General features: G+C 44.8%; 1 protein-coding gene across 3 annotated transcripts in view; it reads left to right on the top strand.

Moving 5' to 3' along the window:
• AMBRA1 (autophagy and beclin 1 regulator 1) overlaps nt 1–24,915 on the top strand; it is a 186,603-nt gene that overhangs the window by 136,563 nt on the left and 25,125 nt on the right. For all 3 annotated transcript variants that reach the window (XM_039536587.1, XM_039536588.1, XM_039536589.1), the window contains one exon: nt 11,243–11,382. In XM_039536587.1, coding sequence (XP_039392521.1) covers nt 11,243–11,382 — 140 coding nt within the window. The remainder of the gene's footprint in view (nt 1–11,242; nt 11,383–24,915) is intronic.

Consider the following 24,915-nt stretch of genomic DNA (forward strand, 5'->3'; position numbering starts at 1 on the left):
TCAATATGACAGTGTCTATGTCCAGATCAATTTGAATGAATTTTGCAAGCAAGATTTCATGTGGCAGTATGACAAATGCTGCACTACAGTTGAGCAGTGCTGCATTTATCGCCTTCTGCCATGCACTTTCTTTGTAATCAGTCCAAGATCTAAAAAATAAATGGGAGGTGCAATAAAACTGCCATTTATTTTTTTAAATGTTTATCTCATCATCTAGTTTTATGAATTGTTGACTCATTTTTACAAGTTATCTTTGGGATTTGCAATAAGGCTATTATATTGCTCTGTATCTGCTTCTGAGAGCATGTAAAATAAAACCATGGCCTCAATTAAGATGTTTTATAATAGTCATAGCACACTCGGTGCTAACTAGTGGCTGCTGTATTCATATTCGGTTGGGTAAAAGATTGTTGGCAGCTTGGCAAGTGTGTAATAGAAAAAGTATTTTTAAAATAAGCACCCATTAAAGCTTCTATTCTTTGCTTTGTAATTTAAAACAAGTACATTACAGATAAAGAATCAGTAATCATCCATATTGCCAGTGTGCTGACAGAGTTTGTGACAAAGGAAATAATGCTTAACATTTACTTTTATTCTGTTTAAAAATCACAGCCATACTCTCTAAACCAATGCCCTGGGCACATGTTCTAATTTTACATTATTTTAATAACTCCTGAGACCAAAGTCCAAGAGAAACAGCACTCCAAATTCTATTGAATCCCTCAGAAAGCTCTCCCGTCACCTTATGCAGATACTCTCCACCCCAACACTGGAAAAGCCTGGGAGAACAAATAAGCCTTGCAACTTGACCTGAAATTAATCAGATTCCAGTTTTTGCAAGCTAACGGGAATAGAATTCTACAGTTCTGCCCCCTGCCGGTTACAACAGAAGCTCCAAGCCTTCATCCCTCTCACAATTAAGCTAGGGGAGTTGGTTTTGTTGCCTCAGATGATCTCAACAGCCACAGTATCAAATGGGAGGAGAGGAGACTAACGTTATCAGGATCTAACTCATTATGGATTCATAAACGAAAGCCAACATCTTAAATTGCACCTAAAAGCCAACTATCATCCAGCATCGTTTGTGGAACCCAGGAGTAATGTATTCCATGTAAAAGTACCACATTCATGAATTGCTTTAACATGCAGCCTGTGTAGATTACATTGCAGTGTCCATGCTTCTGTTTACAGTGAGCCTGGGTTTAATATTTGGGAGAGATTGAGTGGACTTGTGCCGGTCAGGATTGAGGTGAATTGACAGAGGTGCACTGGTAAAGAGCGCGGGCACAGAAATTGAATAGCAGAGGTGTGAAGTTAAGTATAATGTGTGTCAGAGCTGTGTTGTCTATGGCTGGCAAACTGTAAGAGTAAGAGGTGCATTCTCTGATGGGAAGATCATGTGCTGTAAATATTTTGCTCTGTCCACTGTGGCCCACAACTGTACAAAAGCCAGTAAAGTCGAAAACTCAGAGCAGGTATTTCAATGGTCTGGAAACTCCTGCAAGATCTGTTTCTAGTGCACCAATTATGGTATTAGACACCAAATACAATAATTAAATGTGTCTCATCCAAGTAGGAATGTCAGTTTTATTATGCCCATTGTGTGCTGAAGAGAGAAATAGGGTATCTAAGATAGTCAGCCACTAACCCGGTAAGGACCTTGAAGATGAGAACCAGCACCTTAAATTGGATTGATACTGAACAAGGAACCAGCACAGACTACCAGAGTGATATGATCCAGTCTGCGTGTTCGGGTGAGGGCAGGATGAGCTCTTGCACTCTATAGTAGACACAATCTGCAGTTGGTTCTGTCAGCCTCACATAGGGAGCATTGTGGTATCCCAGCCTTGAAGTAATAAAGCCAAGCATCACTGTGGCCTTGTGCCTGAGGAGTTCGGTGCAGTAATCTTGTCAATCAGAGATGGAGAAATATATTTCTGGAACCTGCTCACCCAAGCATAACGCTGAACAGAGTGTGACTTCAAGATTTGCACCAGTCTGACTGTTTATTGAGGGGTTGGTCATGATTTCTTAAAGATTTTTCAAAGTGTTTCCTCTTATCTATCTTAGGTTAGGTTTAAAACAACTGTTTCCTCTAGTTGTTTATTCATTTCAGACATTTAGGCAGCTGGCTGACAGCATCTTCTGATCCAGATGAGGACACGGATAGCTGTTTCATCAGCATATTATTGACACTTGATCTCATTTATTGTTCCACTGAGTGCCCAACAGGCTGAGAGCAGGATGGAGTGGCAGCTGTATGTGAATCCTTTGCTTTTGTCATTGTCACTTTACGATACTGTAAATTTTGCTTTCATTCTCTCTGCATGACATTTAACAGGCAACTCAAAGGTACTGTTTTTGGTTCACTGGCTGAATTAAGGCTAAAAATTAGCAGAGGATCATCCATTTTTTGCCATAAAAATGGCCATAATTTTGCTAGATTGTTGCAGCATTGGCAGATGTCAGAGTAATTTGCTAGAGATCAGCAGTAGCTTAGGGCACAGTCTTGTTTGCACAGCATTCATATCTGCACTGACATACATTTATCTGCCTTCTCTTATGCTGACGGCCCATTTTTCAACATGCCTGCTGCTTCTGTCCTTTTATCTGCTTCTCCCCTAAAGGACAGCGCCTGTTTGCTTAGTTCTATTTGTTGCTTCCTCTATTCTTGGATTCAGATCTAGTACTGGACAGTACCCTCTGGTTTTTGAGGCATTGGGTTTCTTTGCCCTTTTTATGGCCTTTGGGAGAAACTAGCAGGAAATGAAGGAAAGTAATGAGGCACTTTGCTGAAAGAGCATTATTTTGCTGAGCGAGAGGTGGCATTTTTGCCTGAGATGATTAACGCCTTCCTAAGATTCAGTCCTTGTTAATTTTCTTCAACCCATCTGCTAGTTGATTATTAAAAGAAGCTTCCTAGGCAATTATATCACAATAGGCTTCTTGAGATGGAATACCAGGCTACAACACCAAGAACTCTCCTGAAGAAAGGAAGAGTTGGGTATGCTCTAATGAGGGGCAGGGATAGCTCAGTGGTTTGAGCATTGGCCTGCTAAATCCAGGGTTGTGAGTTCAATCTTTGAGGCTGCCATTTAGGGATCTGGGGCAAAAATCTGCCTGGGGATTAGTCCTGCTTTGAGTAGGGGGTTGGACTAGATGACCTCCTGAGGTCCCTTCCAACCCTGATATTCTGTTCTATGAGACCTGCACTGGTCTAAGGGATGACAATAAGCTACATGATCAAGAGCAATGAGTAAGAAAGTGGCAGTGATTTTTAATCTTTGTGTAGAGTTTCTCCTTCCCCCACGGCCTCATGTCCTGCTCATCCGTTTCAGGAGATGGGTCAGGTATTCTTGATCATAGTCTGTCAACACTAGGAGTCAGGGATTTAGGTCCCAGTTGAATCAGTGTATCCTGAAAGGAGAAACTAGGATCGTCTTCAGCTCTGTGGGAGTTGGAGACTAAATGGAATACGAAGGCAACATATAAATTTGTTGTATCTGTAGAGTGAAAAATAAACTTAGAAAACATGTGATCCTGTCACATCTGGGGAAAATGAACACAGTTCAAAAAAACTGTCTTGTTGCACATGGCAAAATTTAGGGTGAGACGCATCAATTCCAAGAGACCCAAAAAGATGGGCAAGAACCGATTGATTTATCCCATTATGACTAGTGGGAAGAAACGTTTATTGAGTTGACAGTAGTGAATTGCAGGAAAGGGCACAGACTAACCTATCTGAGCAGGGGTGAACCAATGAAAGAAGGGGCAAGATGTGTCGTGAAAGATTCAGGGACATAACTAGCCTCTAATTTGTGCCTTTAATTTAGGGAAATTCTTACCAAACTGGAAACCCCTAGAAAGATTTGCCAGAAATCCTTGCTTGCAAAAGGCGCATTGATCACAGTGTTTATATATAAAATATATGCATTATTGAACCATCAATAACTCGACCTAAACCCAGTCATCGTGTTCACATGCACTTGAGGCCCTTTGTGCTCCATGGCAAGTTAAACCTAAACTCTGCTACAAGACTGTTGGAAGGTTCTGGCACAGCCCCGCAGCATACTGAAATTAACAACTTCATTGCCACTTTAAAAATAGGAGGTTGTGGTCTGAATAAATGTGGAAATTAATGACAATCAGCACAGGAAGACTATAGTTCCACTGATACGTTGTTGGCTTTACAGTGTACGTAAATTTTCAGCTGTCAGTATGCCACAGATTTTTGTATTAACTGCATCCATAGAAGATGGTGCTGAAGCTGTATATCCTGGCAACTAGTGAGGGACACATGGGGCTTGCAGCATCTGAAGAAGAATGGGAAGCAGTTTGGGATGTAGGATAAGCATATGTGGGGAGTTATTCTGCTAAAGTAGTAGTTAATCTTGACATTGAAATGGTCACTTTTAGATTTCCAAGTTAACACCCTTCTGAGATGAACGGAGCAAGAAAATATTGCATCAGTTATACACAGTTCATACTTTCACTGTAGTGTTTGCAATGAAAGAGCTAAGATATTTTTTTTAAATGCAAGCTAAAATTCCAGAGCAGCAAGGAGGAAATTCTACAGCTGAGGAATTGCAAAATACAGAGCCCAGATCACACTACTTTTCCTTTATCTTGCCCCAAGTTGTCCTCTCTCTGATTGCCAGGTATTGACACGCTCCCTATTTGTTTCTGAAAAGCACTCTGCAAACGTGGACATTGTATAAATAACAAAAAAGGCTCTGATCTATTAGCCAGGGCAGGATGTATGTGAATTTGGCCTTGGAATGAGCTCCAATTGGATAGGGCCATGTCTGTCTGTCTATTTCATTCTGCTCTTAAGGCCAGGTCTGTGCTACAGACTTCTGTGGACATACCTCATCACACCCCTGACTAAGCTATGATCTCTGACCAACATAGCTGTTCCAGCAAAAGCCTCTAGAGTAGGCACAGTTATGCCAGCAAAACTGTGCTTTTGTCAGTACAGTTTATTTCACTTGGGGGAACCTATACTGACAAAAGTGCAGTTTTGCCAGTATAAGCTGTGGCCACACAAGGAGATACTCAAGGCCTGCGTGCAGAGTGTCAATCACTGAAATGAAGAGGCATGGAAAAGCCCAGGGAGAAAGGAGGGTACGATGATTGGCAGACCTCCAGAGTGAGCCCAAGAGCCCTTCACACTTGCACAGTTTGTTAACCCATAAGCTTGAAGAAGAGCACAGTTCCTCCTCAGGGACCTACAGGTGAAGCTTAATGGCTCTCTGCCACTGTAGGGTGGAGTGCTTTCAGTCTTGAACTTAAAGATCAGCTGTCGCTCAGCATCGGGTCCCCATTGACTTCCTTCTTTCTAATGCTGTTTGCTCAGTAGACTCCCTTAGAAATATGCCTCCTTAAACACAGGTTGATACTCTCAAGGCACTTACCATTCTTAGGCTCTGATCCATTTCCATGGCTTCCTATACTCCAGCTCTTTTCTGATGTCTGAACCTGCTCCTCACCCAGCTCCCTCTCCAGTGCACTTTGCGCACCTCTGTTTTTCATGCTCTCTTTCTACAAACATTCAGCCTCGGATGGGAGCCTGTGTTCTATTTAAAACTACTAATAATAGTGTGTAACTGTAGTCTAGTGCCTGTGAAATCCTCCTGTACCACTCCAGCTGCTTCTCTCCCCCCCCAACCCACGAGGTTGGAGCATTACAGATGACAAAATTTTTCCCCATGTAAACAAGTTAGCGGCTGTGCATTTTTATTCATGCAGTCCCTCTTATCAAGAGTGATCTAGCAGCCTCATTTGCTGCTGGGGCTAAGTAAAGGTAATGGACTGAGATTTATCAGCATCTCACAAAGGAGAAGCGCCTCATCGAGAGCAGAAATGCCTCTCTATTAAATTTAAAAATGAAGAAAAGCAAGAGCTCCTGCTGAGTTTCGCTGGCTGCCTGTGTCTTCAGCACAGCCTATAGCTGCTTTCTGCTCTTCTCCAGCTTCAAAACATGCTTTTCTTCCCTCGGTGCCTACTGTAGGAAAAGGAATGTTTCCCCCACCCCGCCAAGGATACAGGAATCTCCCTCTGCTTTCTAGCCCTTCCTTCAGAGCTGGGAAGCCGTTGGTCACATGCTTTTGTCATTGGCGTGGTGCCTGAGATGTGATGCTGCTGGGACTGGGGCAGTGGCAGCTGCAGCAGCAGTGTCTGCTGGCAATTGTAGCATAAGCTTGAGGGCAGCCTGCTGCCTTCTTGGTGTGAGCAATATCCCAGGCATGGGAGTTTCCTTTCCAACTCTTCTCATTGGCAGCCCTCTTAAATGCTGGGGGAAGGTGGAATTTAAACGACGTCGTTAGGTAGCAGCCGTTACCTTAGGATGGGGCAGGTGGAGGAGCAGCACTAGGTGGATAAGTAACACTTTGCAGAAGTAGCTATTTGAAGAAAAATAAAAAGTCCTCATCCCCTGGAGTGAGACCAAATTAGCACCATAATTCTGTGTGCACACTGTGCCCTAAGCGCTCTCAATCCCACCCATGTACAGCAGCTTGATAGCTTGGAAGGAATCATCAGGAAAGATTCCTTGAGGCTGCTGATCATCATGAAGCCTTTCCTGGCTTCCTGCCATAAATAAATATTTCGCTTAATACCCAAACATTGGATATGACAGGTGCCACAGTGCTGATGCTCCAGCACTGCTGAGATGGAGGGCGAGCAGCAGCGGAGTTTGGCAGCCTTCATGTTCTCCAGCGTAACATATGCAGAACATTTCTGGGTATTGGATCTCTGTTTACCCGTTTCCCCCCAGCTTTATATCCCTCCCTCCTCAAATCCCTATGTCCTGAACAAATCACTCTACAAAAATGCTCCTTGATTAGCCTTGAAGGTGGCTGTGGGGTGATGGGAGTGTGCCTGTTTTTTTGTGAATGATCTTTATATGCACACAGCTTCTATGTTCAAGGAGAACAAAATAGATACCCTCCCCCAACCTGCGCCCAAGTTGTAAGTGGCTGCTTGAAAGATAATCTTTGTGAGACATGTGAAAGCACAGTAACAAATGACTCAGCTGGGTCTCTTCCCACCCTTCAAATGCAGGGATGTAAAATGGAAAGGGTCGTGTGTATTATCCTCTCTTTAGCAGAAATTGCTTTCCTTTGATACCGTTCATGTATGATGCTATAAGAACTTAGCTAGACACTGCTGGGATGTGTCTAGAGAAAATCACTTTCCCTTTTGACAGTCCTGGATTTGGTGACACCCCCTCTTCCTCTGGTCCTTTGGGTTTAGAGTCTTTCACACATCCCTGAGATTCAGTGACCTGCCCACAGTAAAATGTTTTCTGGAAGCACATCTCTTACTTGATGAAAAGGCATTTTCTGACTGACTGTAGCATGCCCCTTTTCTTGGGTGGTCATGTTCCAGCTGAAGAGGGAAATTATATGTTACTTTTGCATCACCTGTTGGGTTCAAGGCCTCAAAGACATGCTCTTAAGGATTTGCTCGGCAGCTTCCCAGACTCCCATTCTCTGAAATTTCCCAGCACTAGAATAAAAATTCTTCAGGATCTCATACCCAGACACTGGTTTAATAACAAGAGAAACATGGAGAGGACAATGGGTAACTTACTGAGATAATGAGGCGTCCAGGCTTAGGAATATCCCTGGTCATGGAATGTTGAGTCAGTAACCCAATTACACTAGAGTGTGCTTGAATGTGGTAATAAATGACACCCTGCTGGCCAGTAGGTGGTAGAACTTGAAAATGTGCCATTCCTGCTGGAAATGTCATTGCAATTGCATAGGTGAAACTGGTGCCCGAGTTAAATGAAGTTCTCACCCCTCCAAGTCTGGAATACGTGGAGAAAGTACAGCTGGTCCCATAACCTTTTGGCTGAAGTGGAGAAGAGTGAACATTAAGTGGCTTCTCTAATCTTACGAATGCTGTACCTACAAGTAGAGAGCTGGAAAAGCACCTTTCCCAGAGGTTGGTGTCTGGCCCTCCTTAGTGAATTTTCTAGCTGGCATGCTTGTCTGGTTGAAGTATTTCATTAACTTTTCAGAAGATGGTTAGTGTTGCAGTGAGACGGAAAGAAACAGGATCTGGTCCTTGTTTAGGGGAGAAGGGTGTGCCTGGTAGCTTTCTGAGTGTCCTCTGGGCTAGGCCACCTGCACATGTGAAAGGGCTCTGGTATTGTCTTTGTGTGTGGGTGGAAGGTCTTATTAATGGATACGGTTGCAGCAGCTCATCTGTATGACTGCATCAGACTGATTAGCTGGGGCCTGGTTACTGCTGTGAGTGGTGATTATGCCAGTGCAGCTGTTCTCTCTCTCCTTGTATCTGTTAATTACCACACGCATAGATGTCATCACCTCTTAAAACTGCATGGCATTGTCCCATTAGTGAAGGATGTGGGAAGCAGCAGGAGAAGGGAACTCTTTGGAACTACTGGCTATTTAGAAGTGAATGGAGAAGTGGGTTGAATGAAGCAGGTGTCATTAGGGAGAATTTCCAACTGTTCTTACCTTTGAGATTCCACCTTTAGCTATCAGTTTCACAGCATGGCAGAGCTGGGCACTTGCCATCACATTCCACTGGGTGCCCCTTACTGAGAGAGACCTGGACTTCAAACTGTAGTTAACTAGCCACGGGCCTCCAAGCGCCCGATCACTGAGTGTGCAGGGCCACAGCTGAACAAATGGGTTCCATTCCTTTGATGACGGTCAGAGGCTAGTTCAGAAAACCAGTTTCACCAACTGTGATTCCTCAGGAGGAGGCAGCTCTCTAGGAAGAGAGGGAGACTGTTTACTCTGTGACTTGTGGAAAAATAGGTGTGCAACAGAATCCCCTTTTGGCTTTTCTGTGACATTTCAAATGTTTATCGTTTTCCAAATGTAATGCTCTTTGCTATTATAAGCCACTTTCTCCTCCCTGATCCATCAAAATCCACACTCCCCATTTTGGAGAGTGCACCACAGTCTCCATGGCAACGGGTGCTACTAGTGTGCATGTGATTTTTGCTAGCAAGTCAAGCAGGAGCAGAAAACGGGGTGGCCGTACTAGAAGAGTGGGGGGTTGTGGAAAGTACTTAACAAAACACATGGGACCTGTTCTTTCCACTCTGACACTGAGCTTCTGTGAACACCACTGACTACCAAGCGACACCAAGGGCAAAGATAGTGACTGGCTTCTATCTTTCAGAGAAATCCTAAAGGACTCATTTGCTATTCTAAATGTCACCCTTTATGAGGAGAGACTGAAAGTTGCCTGTACCTAGAAATAATGTGTCATATAACTCTGCTGATCTATTTATTTGTCTGACAGTTGCCAGGATAGGGCCCCCAGCACCTAGGCATTCTATAAACACGTACTAAAATAGTCCCTGCCTCGAAGAACTTAGTCTAAATAGACATGGGTGGGAGAGGAAATGGAGCCACAGAGAAGTAAAGTGACTTGGCCAGCATCTCACAGCAGGTCAGCAGTAGCACCGGAGTAGAACCCACATCTCCTGAGTCCCAATCCAGTAACTTAATCAACAGATCATGCTGCCCCTGGATCCTGAGCTGCTGCTATTCCAGGCCTAGGACCCCACAGCTGTGACAATGCACCACAGTACTAACCTGCAGCACCCCCATACTGTTGCAGGCAGTATTCCCCATCTCCTGTGGCCCACCACCAAACAGCTATTGGGCCTCTTCTGAACAAAGATTGGCCAGTTTGGCCAAACTTATGTAGAGGTTTTGATGAGCTAAAATTGACTGGTGATTCTAATGAGAACACACATTTCACTTGTGACTCAGAGCAGATTAGACCCCAGACCTCTTGAGAGGAAAGTCTAGACAATTGGCATGTCACTTATGATTGCTCCAGGTCAGCATTTTAACTTGCTTCCTGCATAACCCTCCTAAGCCTCCGTAATGAAAGTACATCTTGGTCCTCCCTCTGAAGCCCTGATGCTCAGAATCCCCTACTGGAATCTGCCGTGGATGGTCCAGTGTTCTGAAGCAGCTTCCCCCACTTACCCCAATGGCCAAACCAGCACATTGCTGCTCTTTTCCATTTCTCCTACCGTGGTTTTATAGTCTCAACCTCTCCTAGGTTTACCAAATTTCCTGACTATGTAGAGTGTGGTTGGCATGTAAAATCCTGGCCCATAGGAGACTGAGTGCACAGATGGAGAGTTTGCAGGCTTCTGCAGAGCTGTTACGACTTAAAATTGAGGGAGATCAGACAAGTCTGAGCCCTGCAGTATTGGGCTCAAGTGAGAGTGGCAGGCAGAGGCAGCTGGTGCTTGGTATGGAGCAAGCCATAGCTTAGGGCATTGCTAAGGGAACAAAATTAATTTGGTGAAGGGGACTGTGGTGGGAGGCAAACTGAATTCAGAGGGTGTATGTCACTTCTGTGGTTGTCTCTCTCCTCGGTAAACTCTGGACTGAGCATCAGAGGGGTAGCCGTGTTAGTCTGGTTCTGTAGAAGCAGCAAAGAGTCCTGTGGCACCTTATAGACTAACAGACGTTTTGCAGCATGAGCTTTCGTGGGTGAATACCCACTGCTTGCATCCGAAGAAGTGGGTATTCACCCACGAAAGCTCATGCTGCAAAACGTCTGTTAGTCTATAAGGTGCCACAGGACTCTTTGCTGCTTCTGGACTGAGCATTTCTTTCAACGCTCCGCAGCCTGGGAGGGGGAAGTTAAGCAGTTGCTAAAGGCAATTCAGGAAACAATTAACATGGATTAGATCCCATATCATTTGTAGACAGAGCTCAGGTTTGTTTAATAGCTAAGCCATGCATGTAGCTGTTTGGGCCATTGCTGGTGGAAGCCTGTACATTTCCTGGCTGACACAGTTCCCCTAGTTGTGTGATGGTAAGAGCATGAAGATGGGAAGTGGGGCTAATAAAGGGCCAGAATATTCCCAGTTGTGCTGCTGTCCAGCTTGATGTGAATATGCCATCAGCTCCCAGCTTTCTTATTAATTAGTGCCAGTGAAGGGACTCTGCAGCTGTGTAGCCCACTATCCAAGTGAAGATCTGATGATGGAGCAGCTGTCCTGCTCCACAGCTATCTGCTGAGTGCTCTGTTAAACATTTGTGGATGTATGTTTCTATCAGATGCTTACTCTCACTGACAGGTTAGTTGTTTCTTGGAACAGCCTGCAAATAAGTGACTAACATCCCTGCCCAGCTGTGCTGCCACAGGGGATTCAAGTGTTTGAGCCTCCTTGGCAACCCCGTTTTTATTGCCCTTTCAAATAATCCTTTTCTGTGGCTTTTTTCAGAGAGTTTTCAACGTCCTGTACCCGATGCCTGCTGACCAGAGGAGACACGTCAGCATAAACTCTGCTCGCTGGCTACCTGAGCCAGGCCTTGGATTGGCATATGGCACTAACAAGGGGGACCTGGTGATTTGCCGACCAGAGTAAGTGGCATGGCTTAGAACCTGAGAGAGTCGTTAACCGTTCTGCTTTTTATGGGGAATCAGGCCAGGGTGGCTTCTCCTCACATAGGGCTGTGTTAGGGGGCAAGGAGTCTGACTCTTTTGAGCAGTTGTAGAGTTTACTTCAGTCTTTGAAAATGAAAGTAAGTCTTTCTGCCCTGATGATGAAACCTGTGAGGCACAGTGGGGACGGAATATCTCACATATCTTATTTCTGCCTGCTATAGTCTTCACAATCCTTCCAGATGCTCTAGTTCTCATATATGCCCAGACATCTTGGAATCTCCCTGGAATATTCAATGTGAGATTATATTAACCAGAACATTTTGTATGGGCTGTTAGAACGATTCAGTGAATTGTTGTGGCTCTAGCATGAAAGGCCACTGGTCTGATCCAGTCTGGCAGTTTTGTTTACTATTTATACAGCACCATAAGTGTGCATGTCACTTTATAGATTTGCAAGTAGACACGATCTAATTTAGAAATTATACAACATAGGAAGAGATAATGACAGGCAAGGGAGTTCCTGGTCGTGGAGTGCTGACACACTTCTCTTGTTGTATGAGAGGTTCATCAAGGGGACTTAGGGACCAAATGTTATGGCTGAGATCCCTTCCTCCACTGGCTAGTCCATGTGTTCTTTGCAGGGCCGGCTCCAGACCCCAGCGCGCCAAGCGCGCACTTGGGGCAGCATTTTGCCGGCAGGGCCGCAGGCGGCTCCGGCGGACCTTCCGCAGTCATGCCTGCGGGAGGTCCGCGGGACCAGCGGACCTCCCGCAGGCATGACTGCGGAAGGTCCGCCGGAGCCGCCTGCCGCCCTCCTAGCGCACCCTCCGCAGGCACGTCTGCAAGAGGTCCCCTGGAGCCACGGGACCGGCAGCGCGCCTCCTGTGGCATGCTGCCATGCTCGGGGCGGCCAAATTCCTAGAGCCGCCCCTGGTTCTTTGTAGCTTCTTTTGAAATGCAGGACACTTCTTATATATTTCTGCATTAGTGATTTCCTGTTGCTGAGCTGCCTTTGGTCCCTGAACTGTGCCCTTGTTTGGGGTTATGTTTCACTTGCTGAGATTCCTGGGGAGTGAAGTTGCTCTTTCTTTCTGTAGAAGGTGCAGCTGAAATCCTGCAGCAGATGAGTTAATTGGAATACTAGAGCATGGAAGCAATTTCCTTCTGCTCTGCATGCGATTGAGCATGTGGTACTTGTAAAGTGTTATATGGTCAGCATAAAACTCATTGAATTAGGGCAAATATAGACTATTTTGATAATTACTCATTCAGCAGAGAGCCATGGGGGAAACTTCAACCAGAGCTTGAATTGAGCCAGTATGCTGTGGTACAGCATACCAGCACCTCTTTCAAACTACTTGCTGATTCTCCACAATCTCAGCTTTCATTAAGGCCTTGTCTACATGGGGAGATTCACTGGTTTAGCTATTGTGGAGTAAACTACCCCAGAATAGTTCCCCATATGGAGGCTCCACTATGGAATGAGAGTGATTTTAAATTCTGGAATAAGTACTGTGCTCACAAAGTGGAGTCATTATTCCAGAATAAAATCACTTGGTAAGGCAACTCCCATCTTTTCATGTGCTTTAATATATATACTGTTTACTGTATTTTTCACTCCATACATCCGGGGAAAAGCTGAGAAAGAAAACAAAGGAAATCAGCTGTTGCTACCAGCTAATTAAACAACATATGCACGAACCACTTAGGACACAAAAATCCAATCCTGTTCTTAAAAAAAGTAAATTTTATTAAAACAGAAAGAAAATACATCTGGAAACTCAGGCTATTGCTAGATTTAAAAAGAGCAAATACAAGGATTAAGCATCAAGAATAGTTTCTTGAGGTCCAGTGTAAAGGTTACAAGCAAAACTAAAGCACCTGGGGTTAGCACAGAGGAGTCCACAAGCCATAAAGAAATAAAAAAGAGAGAAATCGTATCACGTCTTCCTAGATATTCCCTAATCTACTTACTCATTTGAAACCCCAGATATGTAAGTTTCTAGGTATGATCTGATGATTTTTCATACCTGGCCCAAAGCTTCTTACAGCATTGCTGCTCTGTTCCCTCTCTCCGGAAAATAACAACAAATAGACAAAAGAGGAGTCTTGTTTTAATTTAAAAAAATTCTAGCCTTCCCATTGGCCCTTTTGGCCAGGTGCCCACTCACTTCCTTTTACCTATGCATCGCAGTGACTCTTAACCCTTTACAGGTAAAGCAAGGAGAGAACAGCTACTAAGAGGGATTTTATAGCTAACTGGCTGGCTGAGTGTCCATAAAAGGGAGCTACCCCTCCCCTGTTCATTTATCACAGCACCATTGGTCCTCTCTGTACTAACAGATGAAGGGAGACTGATAGTTCATTTGGGGCAAAGACCTACTATCTAAGGGTATGTCTACACTACGAAATTAGGTCGATTTTATAGAAGTCAACTTTTTAGAATTTGATTTTATACAATCTATTGCATATGTCCACACTAAGCGCATTAAGTCAGCGCTGTGCATCCTCAGTACCGCGGCTAGCCTCGACTTTACAGAGCGGTGCACTGTGGGTAGCTATCCCACAGTTCCCGCAGTCTCCGCCGCCCATTGGAATTCTGGATTAAGCTCCCAATGCCTGATGGGGCAAAAACTTTGTCGCGGGTCGTTTTGGGTACATGTCGTCAGCCCCCCCACCTCCTCTCCTTCCGTGAAAGCAACAGCAGACAATCGTTTCGTACCTTTTTTTCCAGGGTCCCATCCACCAGACTCGCTCAGCCCGCTGCCTGTTTGGATGATCGGAACCCCAGGCAGGCAGCAGGCTGAGCGGGGCCAGCGGATGGAGCCCCAGACTGGCTCCTGCCAGCCAGGGTCCCACTCAGCCCCGCTCAGCTGGCAGACCTCAGTGAGGTTGATCGGGGTGCCTGGACAGACATGGCTATCCTCCTGTTTGAGCACCGAATGGGAGTGACTCCAGGTCATTCTCTTCTTTAAATTTAGTCTCATGGAGATTCAGTCCTGCCTGGAATATCATGTGAGCTGGAGGCTTCTGCCTCAGGCTGCTCTCCCAGCCGGTAGCACTGTGCGGTCGCACCTACCCCAGCCTGCCCCTTGCTCCCATGCCTAATGAAGCCTGGACAGTAGTAAGGAGCAGTTCAACTTGTGGATTGACAAATCCAGAATGAAGGATTTTACTCTGTGAGCCACGTTAAGATTATTTCAGAGTCCTAAATAGCATTAGTCCCTATAAAAGGCTTCATGAAAATTTTCCCCCACCCCTAACAAAAATGTTAATGTATCAGCGCAGCTGAAAGGGTAAGGAACCTGGGACTATAACTTAGAGAGCTTCCATATTATTTAACTCATAATTGATATAATTCAAAGTAAAATTTCACAGCACAGTCTGTTCTGAGACTAGAAATGCAGGAGGGGAATCAGAAAAAGGAACAGTGACCTGTTTCCGCCCGCTTTCAAACCGGGGATGTTTCGCGTTTTTAGGTGAATATGATAACCACTACACTACGGGGCTTCTCTTTTTTTGCCACAGACTTTCCAGAATGCACAGGAATGTTTTCTCTAGCTACAGAAGCTACGTAATGCACAAGGCTGGCTCCAGGCACCAGCACAGCAAGCAGGTGCTTGGGGCGGCCCATGGAAGGGAGGTGGCACGCCAGGTCTTCAGCAGCAATTCGGCGGCGGGTCCCTCGGTCCCTCTCAGAGGGAAGGACCTGCCGCCGAAGTGCCGCGAATTGTGATTTTTTTTTTCCCCCCTCCTCCGCCGCTTGGGGCGGCAAAAACGCTGGAGCCGGCCCTGCTAATGCAATGTCTATGTCTATATGGCCTTCCTGCTCACAAAGCGGTCATGCCCCTGCCCAAGGCTGACACAGCGCAGAGTGCATGTGACACAGTGACCTGGCTCGGGCAGGATTACTAGCGAGGCGTGATACTTTTGCCGTTAAGCAAACACACTCATTCTTTCCTGGCCTCTGCCACTGAATGCCTCCATGCATTACGCTGTGCCCTATCAGTGCGGGAGGACTGCATGAGCTTGGAAAACATGTCATCGCGAGTGCGTTTTTTTTCACCTTCTAATCTGCGATAACCTCAGGGACGGAGATGATAGGGGGAGCGTAGAAACATTCTGAGGGGACTGCATGGTCACCTGTGCTGCTGAGTTCACCGTGCTGGCCAAACAGGAAATGAAATTCAAACGTTCCCAGAGCTTTTCATGTGTACCTGGCTAGTGCATCTGAGTTCAAAGTGCTGTCCAGAGCGGTCACAATGGAGCACTCTGGGATAGCTCCTGGAGGCCAATACCGTCAAATTGCATCCACGCTACCCCAAATTCGACCTGGCTATGTCGATTTCAGCGCTAATCCCCTCGTCGGGGAAGAGTACAGAAATCAATTTTAAGAGCCCTTTAAGTTGACAAAAATGGCTTTGTCATGTGTACGGGTGCAGGGTTAAATCGATCTAATGCTGCAATTCTACCTAAACTCCTGGTGACTGCCCCCCAGTGTAGAAAAGAACAGGAATCACTGTTCAAACAAGTGAGGCTGTCTAATTGCAATGTAGAGACCAGACCCATCAGCAGTGTTACTGTGCAGCAGGAGGAACTTTCCCTAGGGGGAGCACTGGCATTTCTGTAGTTGTCCCAAACCCCTGTTGACACTCACCGTATCAGCTCCTCATAATCTTTCTACCCCATCATGTCCAATCAAGATCTTTTCCATTCATCAGAAATGATCTGCACTCCCATCTTATGAAACATTCACGGCCTTCCAGAGCCTGTGTGTGTGTGAACGCTGGCAGGCACAGACAGCTGTACTGCCCAGTGCCCACTTTGGCTTCTCCTGGAGAAGGCTGTGCAGCAGGGTGAGCTAAGCACTATTCTCTGTGGTCTTCCATTCTCAATCTCCCCTCTCCAGGAACAGGTTCAGGTGGGACTTATTGCCCAGATCTTTTGGAAACACTGATTCCAAAACCTCAACATGCTTTGAACATGGCTATGGGTAATTCCAAAACTAAGAGCTGCAAAGGCCTTTTCCAGGGCCAGCTGTGCAGTGCAGGCAGAGATGAGGAATCATTCCTTCTGCAGATAGGGAGCCTCTGGTAACAAATTAAAATACCACTTGAAGATATGTCTTGGTTCTGAGACACAGACTTTCCAGTGCAATCCTCTTATAGGGAAGTAGGTAGAGTGTCCCAGATTAATGCAGTGCTGTGCTGTGCACTTATTGCAATTCTCTTTGTAGTGAAACTGTTCTGTGAAAATTGACTTCACTATACAAGGCTTCCATGCTTTATCACTGAGACTGTTTGCCTGTGCCAGTCCAGTTTCTTCTTGAGAATTGCATATCATCTAATCTAGCGATGGGGGCAGCATGCCTTCATCCGGTTATTAGTGCTGGTAGAGAGATGGCAATCTATCCCGCTGTCTACATCCGTCATGTCTCTGGGCTGGCTGATCCCATTTATCAGCCTGTTCAGTTATTAGCAGAGATACCTCCCAGCAACATAAGCCCTGATGCATAGTTTGCCTTTTAAGAATAACCTCAGTGGTTGCAGGGTGAATGAAGAGGGAAAGAGGAGCCTCTGCGTTCTCCTTCCTGTGTAATTGAAGTATGTTAGATGGTATCTCGTCCCAGGCACTCAGGATATATCTTCATTGCAGACTTAACTCAAGTGATTGAGTTAACATGACATTGACATCATTGACATGATAACCATTTTCAAATATGTAAAAGGTTGTTACAAGGAGGAGGAAGAAAAATGGTTTTTCTTAACCTCTGAGGATAGGACAAGAAGCTATGGGCTTAAATTGCAGCAAGGGAGGTTTAGGTAGGAAGTTTTTTCTAATTTCCAAACTGTCAAGGTGGTTAAGCACTGGAATAAATTGCCTAGGAGGTTGTGGAATCTTCATCATTGGAGATTTTTAAGAGCAGGTTAGACAAACACCTGTCAGGGATTGTCTAGATAATTAGTCTTGCCATGAGTGCAGGGGACTGGACTAGATGACCTCTTGAGGTCCCTTCCAGTTCTATGATTCTATGATTGTCACCTGGTTCTGAGCACACAGCTCTGAGCAGCCACACTGCAAAGTCGTGCCCAAGTTACTGTGTCATCAGTGATGCTGTACTCCCCATGTGTGTTGCAAGGACTCCTGTGGAAATATCTTGAGGTTCTTTATGCTGCAGTAAGATGAGATGCTCTGATTCTTTCCCAGTGAGTTGTGGGAGAATTTGTCTGTCCTTCTGGACACATAGGGGAATTGTGGGAAAGTATTGGAGAACTATCCACACTTAAGTGATTTAGCCTGTGTCCACGCTGTAATGTGGGCAGGTTACCAGCTGAGTGAAAACCTATATCCCTAGCCATGTCAGCTAGCCCAAACTGAAAGCACCACCAAACTCAGGTGAGAGGGTTTTGTGTGTGGATGGGAGTGGGGCTAGGGGCACTGCTCAAGTTAACTCTGCAGTGAAGACATACCCTCAGGGGCTTTCCCCTTTAGGTTAGGAGTTCCTGTGGTCCCAGACATTTTGCGAGTGGAAATTTGACTAAATTGACAATGGAAGCCCGTGTTTCCTGAGAGCTCTATGCGGTGCTCTGAGACCTAGTCATTGTGGACACAGCAGCATCTCAAGGTATGTCTACACTGCCATTAAAAACCCACAGCGGGCCCGTGTCAGCTGACTCAGGCTCGCAGGCTCAGGGACTGTAATTGCAGTGTAGATGTTTGGGGTCAGGCTGGAGCCTGAGTTCTGGGACCCTCCCTCCTAGCAGAGTCCCAGAGCCCTGGCTCCAGCCCAAGCCCGAATGCCTGCACCGCAATTAAACAGCCCCTTCACTGGAGCCCCATGAGCCCAACTCAGCTGATGAGGGGATTGGGTTTGGACCAGTGTCTCCCTTCTGACATCATACTTCCCGATAGCTGAGATTGGATCTGGTGTCAGTTGAAAGATGTCATTTAGAAGGACAAAGCTCTGGCCTCACAACACTGCTTAGCTCATCTGTATCACTTCCACATGCCGGTTTTGAGGATCAGTTTATTTAACACTTATCTCTGTGTGTCACATATGAATGGGTTCCTTCCTTCCGTCCCGCAGGACATGCTAAAGTACTGACTAATGTGACACTAGTGGTTTGCTGCTAGAGAGTTCGGATCATGTGTCTGGGTTTCATTGAGGAAGTCTGAGCAGTCTAGTCTGTATAACATAAATCAGCCTACCCAAGCGGCCATAGTTTTATAAAGTTCAACCTCTTGTTTGACAAACTTTTAGCTTTCCTTCAGGTCACGTAAAGTTAATATTAATAAAGCTTAAGACAGCCCTTTGCTCAGGAATAGCCTTCACCCCATTAGATTATACAGACCTCTTAGTTCCCCAGTCTTTACCAGTAAAAATCCCCTTATATTTTTAAAAGTGCTATAAGGATGAAGTATGATTGGAAGTATAAGTAATGTAAAAAGTCCTCCAGCTAATAGGTTAAAAAAAATTCTGCTCAATGTGTTTCCCATGCCTAAAACTCAAAAGGGCCACAAACTGTTTGTATCCTGTAACTCAGGGGTTCTCAAGCTTTTTCTTTCTGAGCACCCCTCCCCCCTCCAATATGCTATAAAAACTCCACGGCCCACCTGTGTTGCAACAACTGTTTTTCTGCATATAAAAGCCAGGGCTGGCATTAGGGGGTAGCAAGCAGGGCAGTTGCCTGAGGCACCATGCCACAGGGCCTCCACAAAGCTACATTTCTTGGGCTTCAGCCCATGCAGTGGGACTTTGGCTTTCTGCCCTGGGACCAAGCGAGTCTAATGCTGGCCCTGCTTGGCAGACCCCCTGAAACCTGCTCGTGGCCCCCCAGGGGGCCCCGGACCCTTAGTTGAGAACTACTGCTGTAACTGGTACCCCATAGGAGAGGGCCCAGAATCACATCTGTGCAGTCATCTGCTGATGCCACATCTCCAGAACATCAGTTGCGGTTGGTGACAGAAATGTCAGTAAGTCAGTACTCTTCAAACTACCAAAATGGTTCAGCTGGCCAACCTCTCAACCCAGATTCAGCCATGTATTAGGGTGCAAGATTTGTAATCCCCTGATTTGCTTGAAGACCTCAGGGGAGGGGCCACTGGATGAAGCCAACTGAAATCATAGCCATAAAAATCCAGGTAAGCAGGGAGGCAAATGTAATCCTCTGGGCCACTACCCATACCAAAAAGGGCTGCTGCCCCTCCTTCCCTAAGGAAAGAGGAGACCAAGACAACTGCAGGCTGTGTCAGCCAAGGGCCTGAGAAAACCCACCTGCCAGTGTCAGGTACTAAGACCAAAAACAACCACACCTGGTCTCCTGAAGTGCAGTTCCTTGGCTCTGAAGTTCCCAAAACCAACGAGCCAGAGAATTAGTCTTTTTCTCTGAATAACCATCTTCTTTTTAAATAATGTTTCTCCTTTTGTAATTTACTTGTGAAAAAGCACATGCTTATTGTATCTCTAAAGTAAATACTACCTGAAATCACTCAGGTCACCCCGGGCTGTGTAACACAATCTGCCTCAAGAGGAAAGTTATGATTGTTAATCATTCAGTATTATAAAAACAAGTTAACTGCAAAAGTCGTTCAGTAAGGACGCACTTCGAAGGAGTGTGTATTGCTGCATAGGCTAGCAACCAAACTACATCCATGCCTCCCTAACTTTCCAGGCTTAAGTATGTACAAAACTTAATTGTGTTATGTTAACTCCATAATTTAGGCCTTAATTGTGTTCATCCACAATATTTAATAATTTAGTCAATTGTTAATTTTATTCTATATTATCAATTTAATTTATTAAATCAAATTCCAATTGTAATTTAATTGTGCTATTCAAACAGTTGAATAAAAATATAATTATTTTAAGTAAAAGATTAAGTAAGCTTTTTATTAATTTAGAATAGACCCCATAAATCAAAATATTAATTCTTCTTTCAAAAAAAAAAAGTGGGGAGAATCAGAAAATCCTAACCCAGGTTAAAAGTCAAAGATCAAAAAAGTAATTTAAAAATATTTCATAGCTATTGGCTCTGTCCTTATATTAAAACCTTTATGTATGCCATCTGGTGTATCAACTCATTGGGCCTTTGCGGTAACCTTTTTGCAGTTCTTCAGCCAGTTTTCAGTTCAGGTGGCAATGTTTGTATCCAAGCTGGTAGAAATATATGTTGAGTAAGATTTGTGTGAGACACCACACACGATAAGTCATTAAAATCCAAGTATATCACATTTACCTTTCCTTTCTTTCACCAATTTTGTAATTCTGTCAAGAAAAGCAACGGTTTATCTGGCAAGAAATTCTCTCTAACCCCCCAAAATATTGCTTATTGCTCATTCTTCTGTTCCCTTCTGGATATTCAATTAATTATTATTCTTTTTAGGCTGAGAAGAGACAGTAATTGCCAAATTAAATTGGCCTTCTCTCTTTGAAGATCAGTGCTACATTTGTTTTCTGTGGTCTTCAGGTACCTCTCCAGTTTTATGTAACTTGTCAAAAATAGTCATCATTTGCACAGAAGTTGATCTGGTAATTTTCTTATCATCTTGGAGTGCATATTGTACAACCACCTTATTCTGTTCTATGTAGGTTCTTATACCATACTCATCACTGTAGTATCTGAGTGTCTTCCAATACTGCATTAAAGTGACATGACTAACATCTGTGTCATCCTGTCCCTAGGGGGAGAGGTACATACAGTGGAATCTCTTGTTTGGGTAGGATTCTGTTTTGTTTAATAGACATGTTGCTATGTATTTATGTTAAAGAAGGCAAGGTCAAAGAAGTGAATGAGAATGGATGTCTGCCCTCTGACCAGGAGCAGATTATCCATCAGTGCCAATAAATAGTTTTAGATCCATATTCTGGCCTGAATCCAGTGTGTTCTGGGTTTAGAATATTAATTTGTTAGATGAGTGTGTAGTTGGCCTTTAGCTAGTTTCTCTGAGCTTGCTCAGAAGTGTGGGATTTGACACTGATCAGTAGTTGGCTAGAACTGATGTATCCAAGGTGGGTTTCTTCAATGTTGAACTGGTATGTATTTGAAGGAGGAAAGAAAGATTCCTTCTGACTGAAACAGCCAGTGCCTCAGAGGAGTGATGCCCGTTGCACGTGATGCTTTTGCAAGTCTGGACGGACATGGGTGGGATTCACAGGACTTGGGACAAGACTTCTTTAGGGTGTTCAGAACTTGTTGATGAGTGAACTCCTGGGAATGGAGGCGTGCTGGCAGTCAGTGGGTATAGGCAGAAAGGATCCATGTTTTTAAGAGAGCTTCCCAAAGGTTTGTGATCTGTTCAGCGATGTAGGATGAGAGTTCTTCCCTGTACTTGGTGCTCCGTTCTAGACACTCAGGATTGAAAAGTGGTTTATCATGCTGGATTGCTCCTGGGGGTGGGATTTGGCAGCTTCCGTGATGACTGATGGAAATGCTTTCTTGGCCTGTAGTACGGCCTCATCATAGGCTTGGAGGAATTCATTGTTTCATCCTGTCTGTATCAGCCTTTGTTTACTGGCATCAGTGTTTGGGTTTCCACCCCTCTCTCTTCATCCTGTGCAGAGTTTAGAAAACCAAGGAGATCTATGGAAGTGATGGGAGGGAAGGACCCTTTGGGGGCCAGCCTATCAATGCCTGAGTCTAGTGAAAACGATTCACTGGGACCTTGGTTCGTCGTCATTTGGTTGGGGCGCTGCTGTCCTTTAGAAGACGTTTGGAATGTGTTGGAGTCCATGAGTCTGCATGGTTGAATTGGGATTGTGGGTCTGTCTTGTTGCCTGAGAGCTGGAAGAACTTTGGCCATGGCATTAATAAAGTGATGGTCTGTCCCCAACAATGGCTTGGGTTGCAGTGTCCTCGAACTAGACAGGCCAAATATCAGGTCCAGGGTGTGACCAGCTGTATGGGTTTGACCAGATATGACCTGTGAAAGTCCTACAGAGGCAAATGAGAAAATGAGTTTTTGAGCTTTTGTATCTGTGGCCTTGTCGGTGGATGTTGAAATCTCCAAGGATGACAACCTCTCTCAAATGGGCTCCATTTTTTCCAAATGTTCTCTTACCTGCCTTTTGTCAAGAACACTTTTTAGACATTTTCATGCTCCTTATTGGTTTAAACTTCCATTGATTTTTCTTTTTTGAATGCAAATTTCAAAAAACAGTTCAGGATCTCAGCCACTTGACTCATCATTAGTTTCATCCCTGATAATTTTAGAAAACCCCTTATTTTCCCCATTTGACAGCACTAACTCATTGTGCTTTGTTGCAGCATTCACCTTTTCCCTGCAAGCCTTAACTGACTGTCCTTGTTTGGTTGCTTCCTCTGCCATTTGCAGTACAGTTTTTTTATCTTCTGAACTTTGGTGCAGTCCATTATGGAGCCATCTTCCCTGTTCCTTACCGGCTGTTTTTTTGACAGAGGGATGATAGTGGTTTGTCAAAGTATTGTAGTGAGCTTGGGTAGATCCCACAATAGCCAAGGTTGAGTTCCTGCTTCTCTTTTACCTGCTCTCTCTTTCAACTGTTCATAACTTTCAGATATTCTTATGGATTGAAATGTTCCATGTTTGATCTCAATCCAAATATTAACTTTTATGGAAACTAATTGGTGGAGCATTTTTTCCCCCCATTATTGGAACTGGAAAAAAATATATGCTGTTACTCCCCCCCCCACCCCCCCATTCTCCGTATATTCCAGTTAGAAGTTTTTTTACTTAACTAATTTCAAAGCTGCTGAGGCTAGAAATATATCAAACTTGGTTTGGTTTATGGATCTCTCTGAGACTTCAGTCAAGCCAAGATTTTGATTCTGTAACTGGTGAATGTTTAAGATTTGGCAGCTTCATACATGCTCACTAGAATGCTCTATCTGAAAGCTTTTGTTATGCTTTCTAGCCTTAAATGTTCAGAACTTTAGAAGCAACTTCCTCCCAATTGAAGCCGTTTTCCCCATTTGTCTTGATTAATTCTCCATAAGATCTACAAAACAAGATCTACTTTGAACTGGTTATACATTAACTGCTGCTAAACCATTGTAAGTGTTTAAAGTAGATTAAACAGTTTACTTGGCTCTAAGCCCTTATTGCAGTTTAAGATGTTTAATTTCTTAGAGGGTTTAAGCAGTTTGAACTGCCCTAAAGATTTTAAGCATCTTAAGTAGTTTAAGCCACTCTAAGACTTGACAGGACATAAACATCTTATTAAGAGAACATAAGGGATTAAAGCAGCTTGAGCGGTGTTAGTCTTAAGTCCATGATCCAGTTGAAGCCACACTAAGTCCTTAGAGTGGTTTAAGCATTTTATTCTTCTTATGAAGCTTGATTTAAGGAGATCTCAAACCAAATAGGTCTAGTTCAAGGAACTTACAAACTCCATATTGCAGATAGCTTCAATGGAGAGACCTTGTTAGTGGGGCTTATAAACTCCCTACCTTAAATAGCTTCACTTTTGTGTAGGGGAGGTTTGGGGGTTGGTCTGCGGGAATTACCGTATATACTCGATCATAAGCCGGTTCGTTTATAAGCCAACCCCCCCGACCCCGAATAAATAGAAATGGAAAATTTTCATAACCTGTTCATAAGCCTACCCTATAATTCAGGGGTCAGCAAACTTTGGCTCCCGGGCCATCAGGATAAGCCACTGGTGAGCCGAGATGGTTTGTTTACCTCAAGCATCCGCAGGCATGGAGGTAAAACCTAAGTAAACAAAGTGTCCCGGCGCGCCAACTGCTTACCCTGACGGGCCAGGACAACAACTGGTGGGGAAATTTTGGGGGGGGGGGGTTGTAGCTGGGAGTCAGAGGAGTAACCCCTGTGACCACCCCCCACATGACCCCCCCCCCCTAGCCCGGGACACACACCCCCCCCCCCCCAGGGCTGGCTTTAGGAACTGCGGGGCCTGATTTGAATACCCGGCGGCAGTCCAGGTCTTCGGCGGCACTTCGGCAGCAGGGGGTCCTTCACTCGCTCCGCCTCTTCCCTTCTGGCTCTGCTGCCTCTCCTTGCTCCCTCTGTTGGGGGGAGGGGCTGTGTCCCACCTCTCCCTCTCTATACCCGTTCATAAGCCAACCCCCTTCTCTGGTGCTTCCCTTTTTTACTAAAAAAAAAATTTGGCTTATGCATTATTTTGCATTTATCAATGTGGAATTTCATCTGCCATTTTGTTGCTCCGTCACCCAGTTTTGTGAGATCCCTTTGTAGCTCTTCACTGTCTGCTTTGGACTTAACTATCTTGAATGATTTGGTATCAGCTGCAAACTTTCCCAACCTCACTTTTTACCCCCTTTCCCAGGTCCCAATACAGATCCCTGGGGGACACCACTATTTACCTCTGTCCATTCTGAAAACTGACCATTTATTCCTACCTATTGTTTCTTGTCTTTTAACTGATCCACGAGAGGACCTTACCTCTTACCCCATGACTGCTTACTTTGCTTAAGAGCCTTTGGTGAAGGACCTTGGATTTCTCTCTTTCTCTGCACATGATCCATCTCCTGCACAGGAAATTAAATTGTA

This window comes from Mauremys reevesii, linkage group 4 (genome assembly GCF_016161935.1).
Source record: "Mauremys reevesii isolate NIE-2019 linkage group 4, ASM1616193v1, whole genome shotgun sequence".
In the NCBI taxonomy this organism is placed as follows: domain Eukaryota; kingdom Metazoa; phylum Chordata; order Testudines; family Geoemydidae; genus Mauremys; species Mauremys reevesii.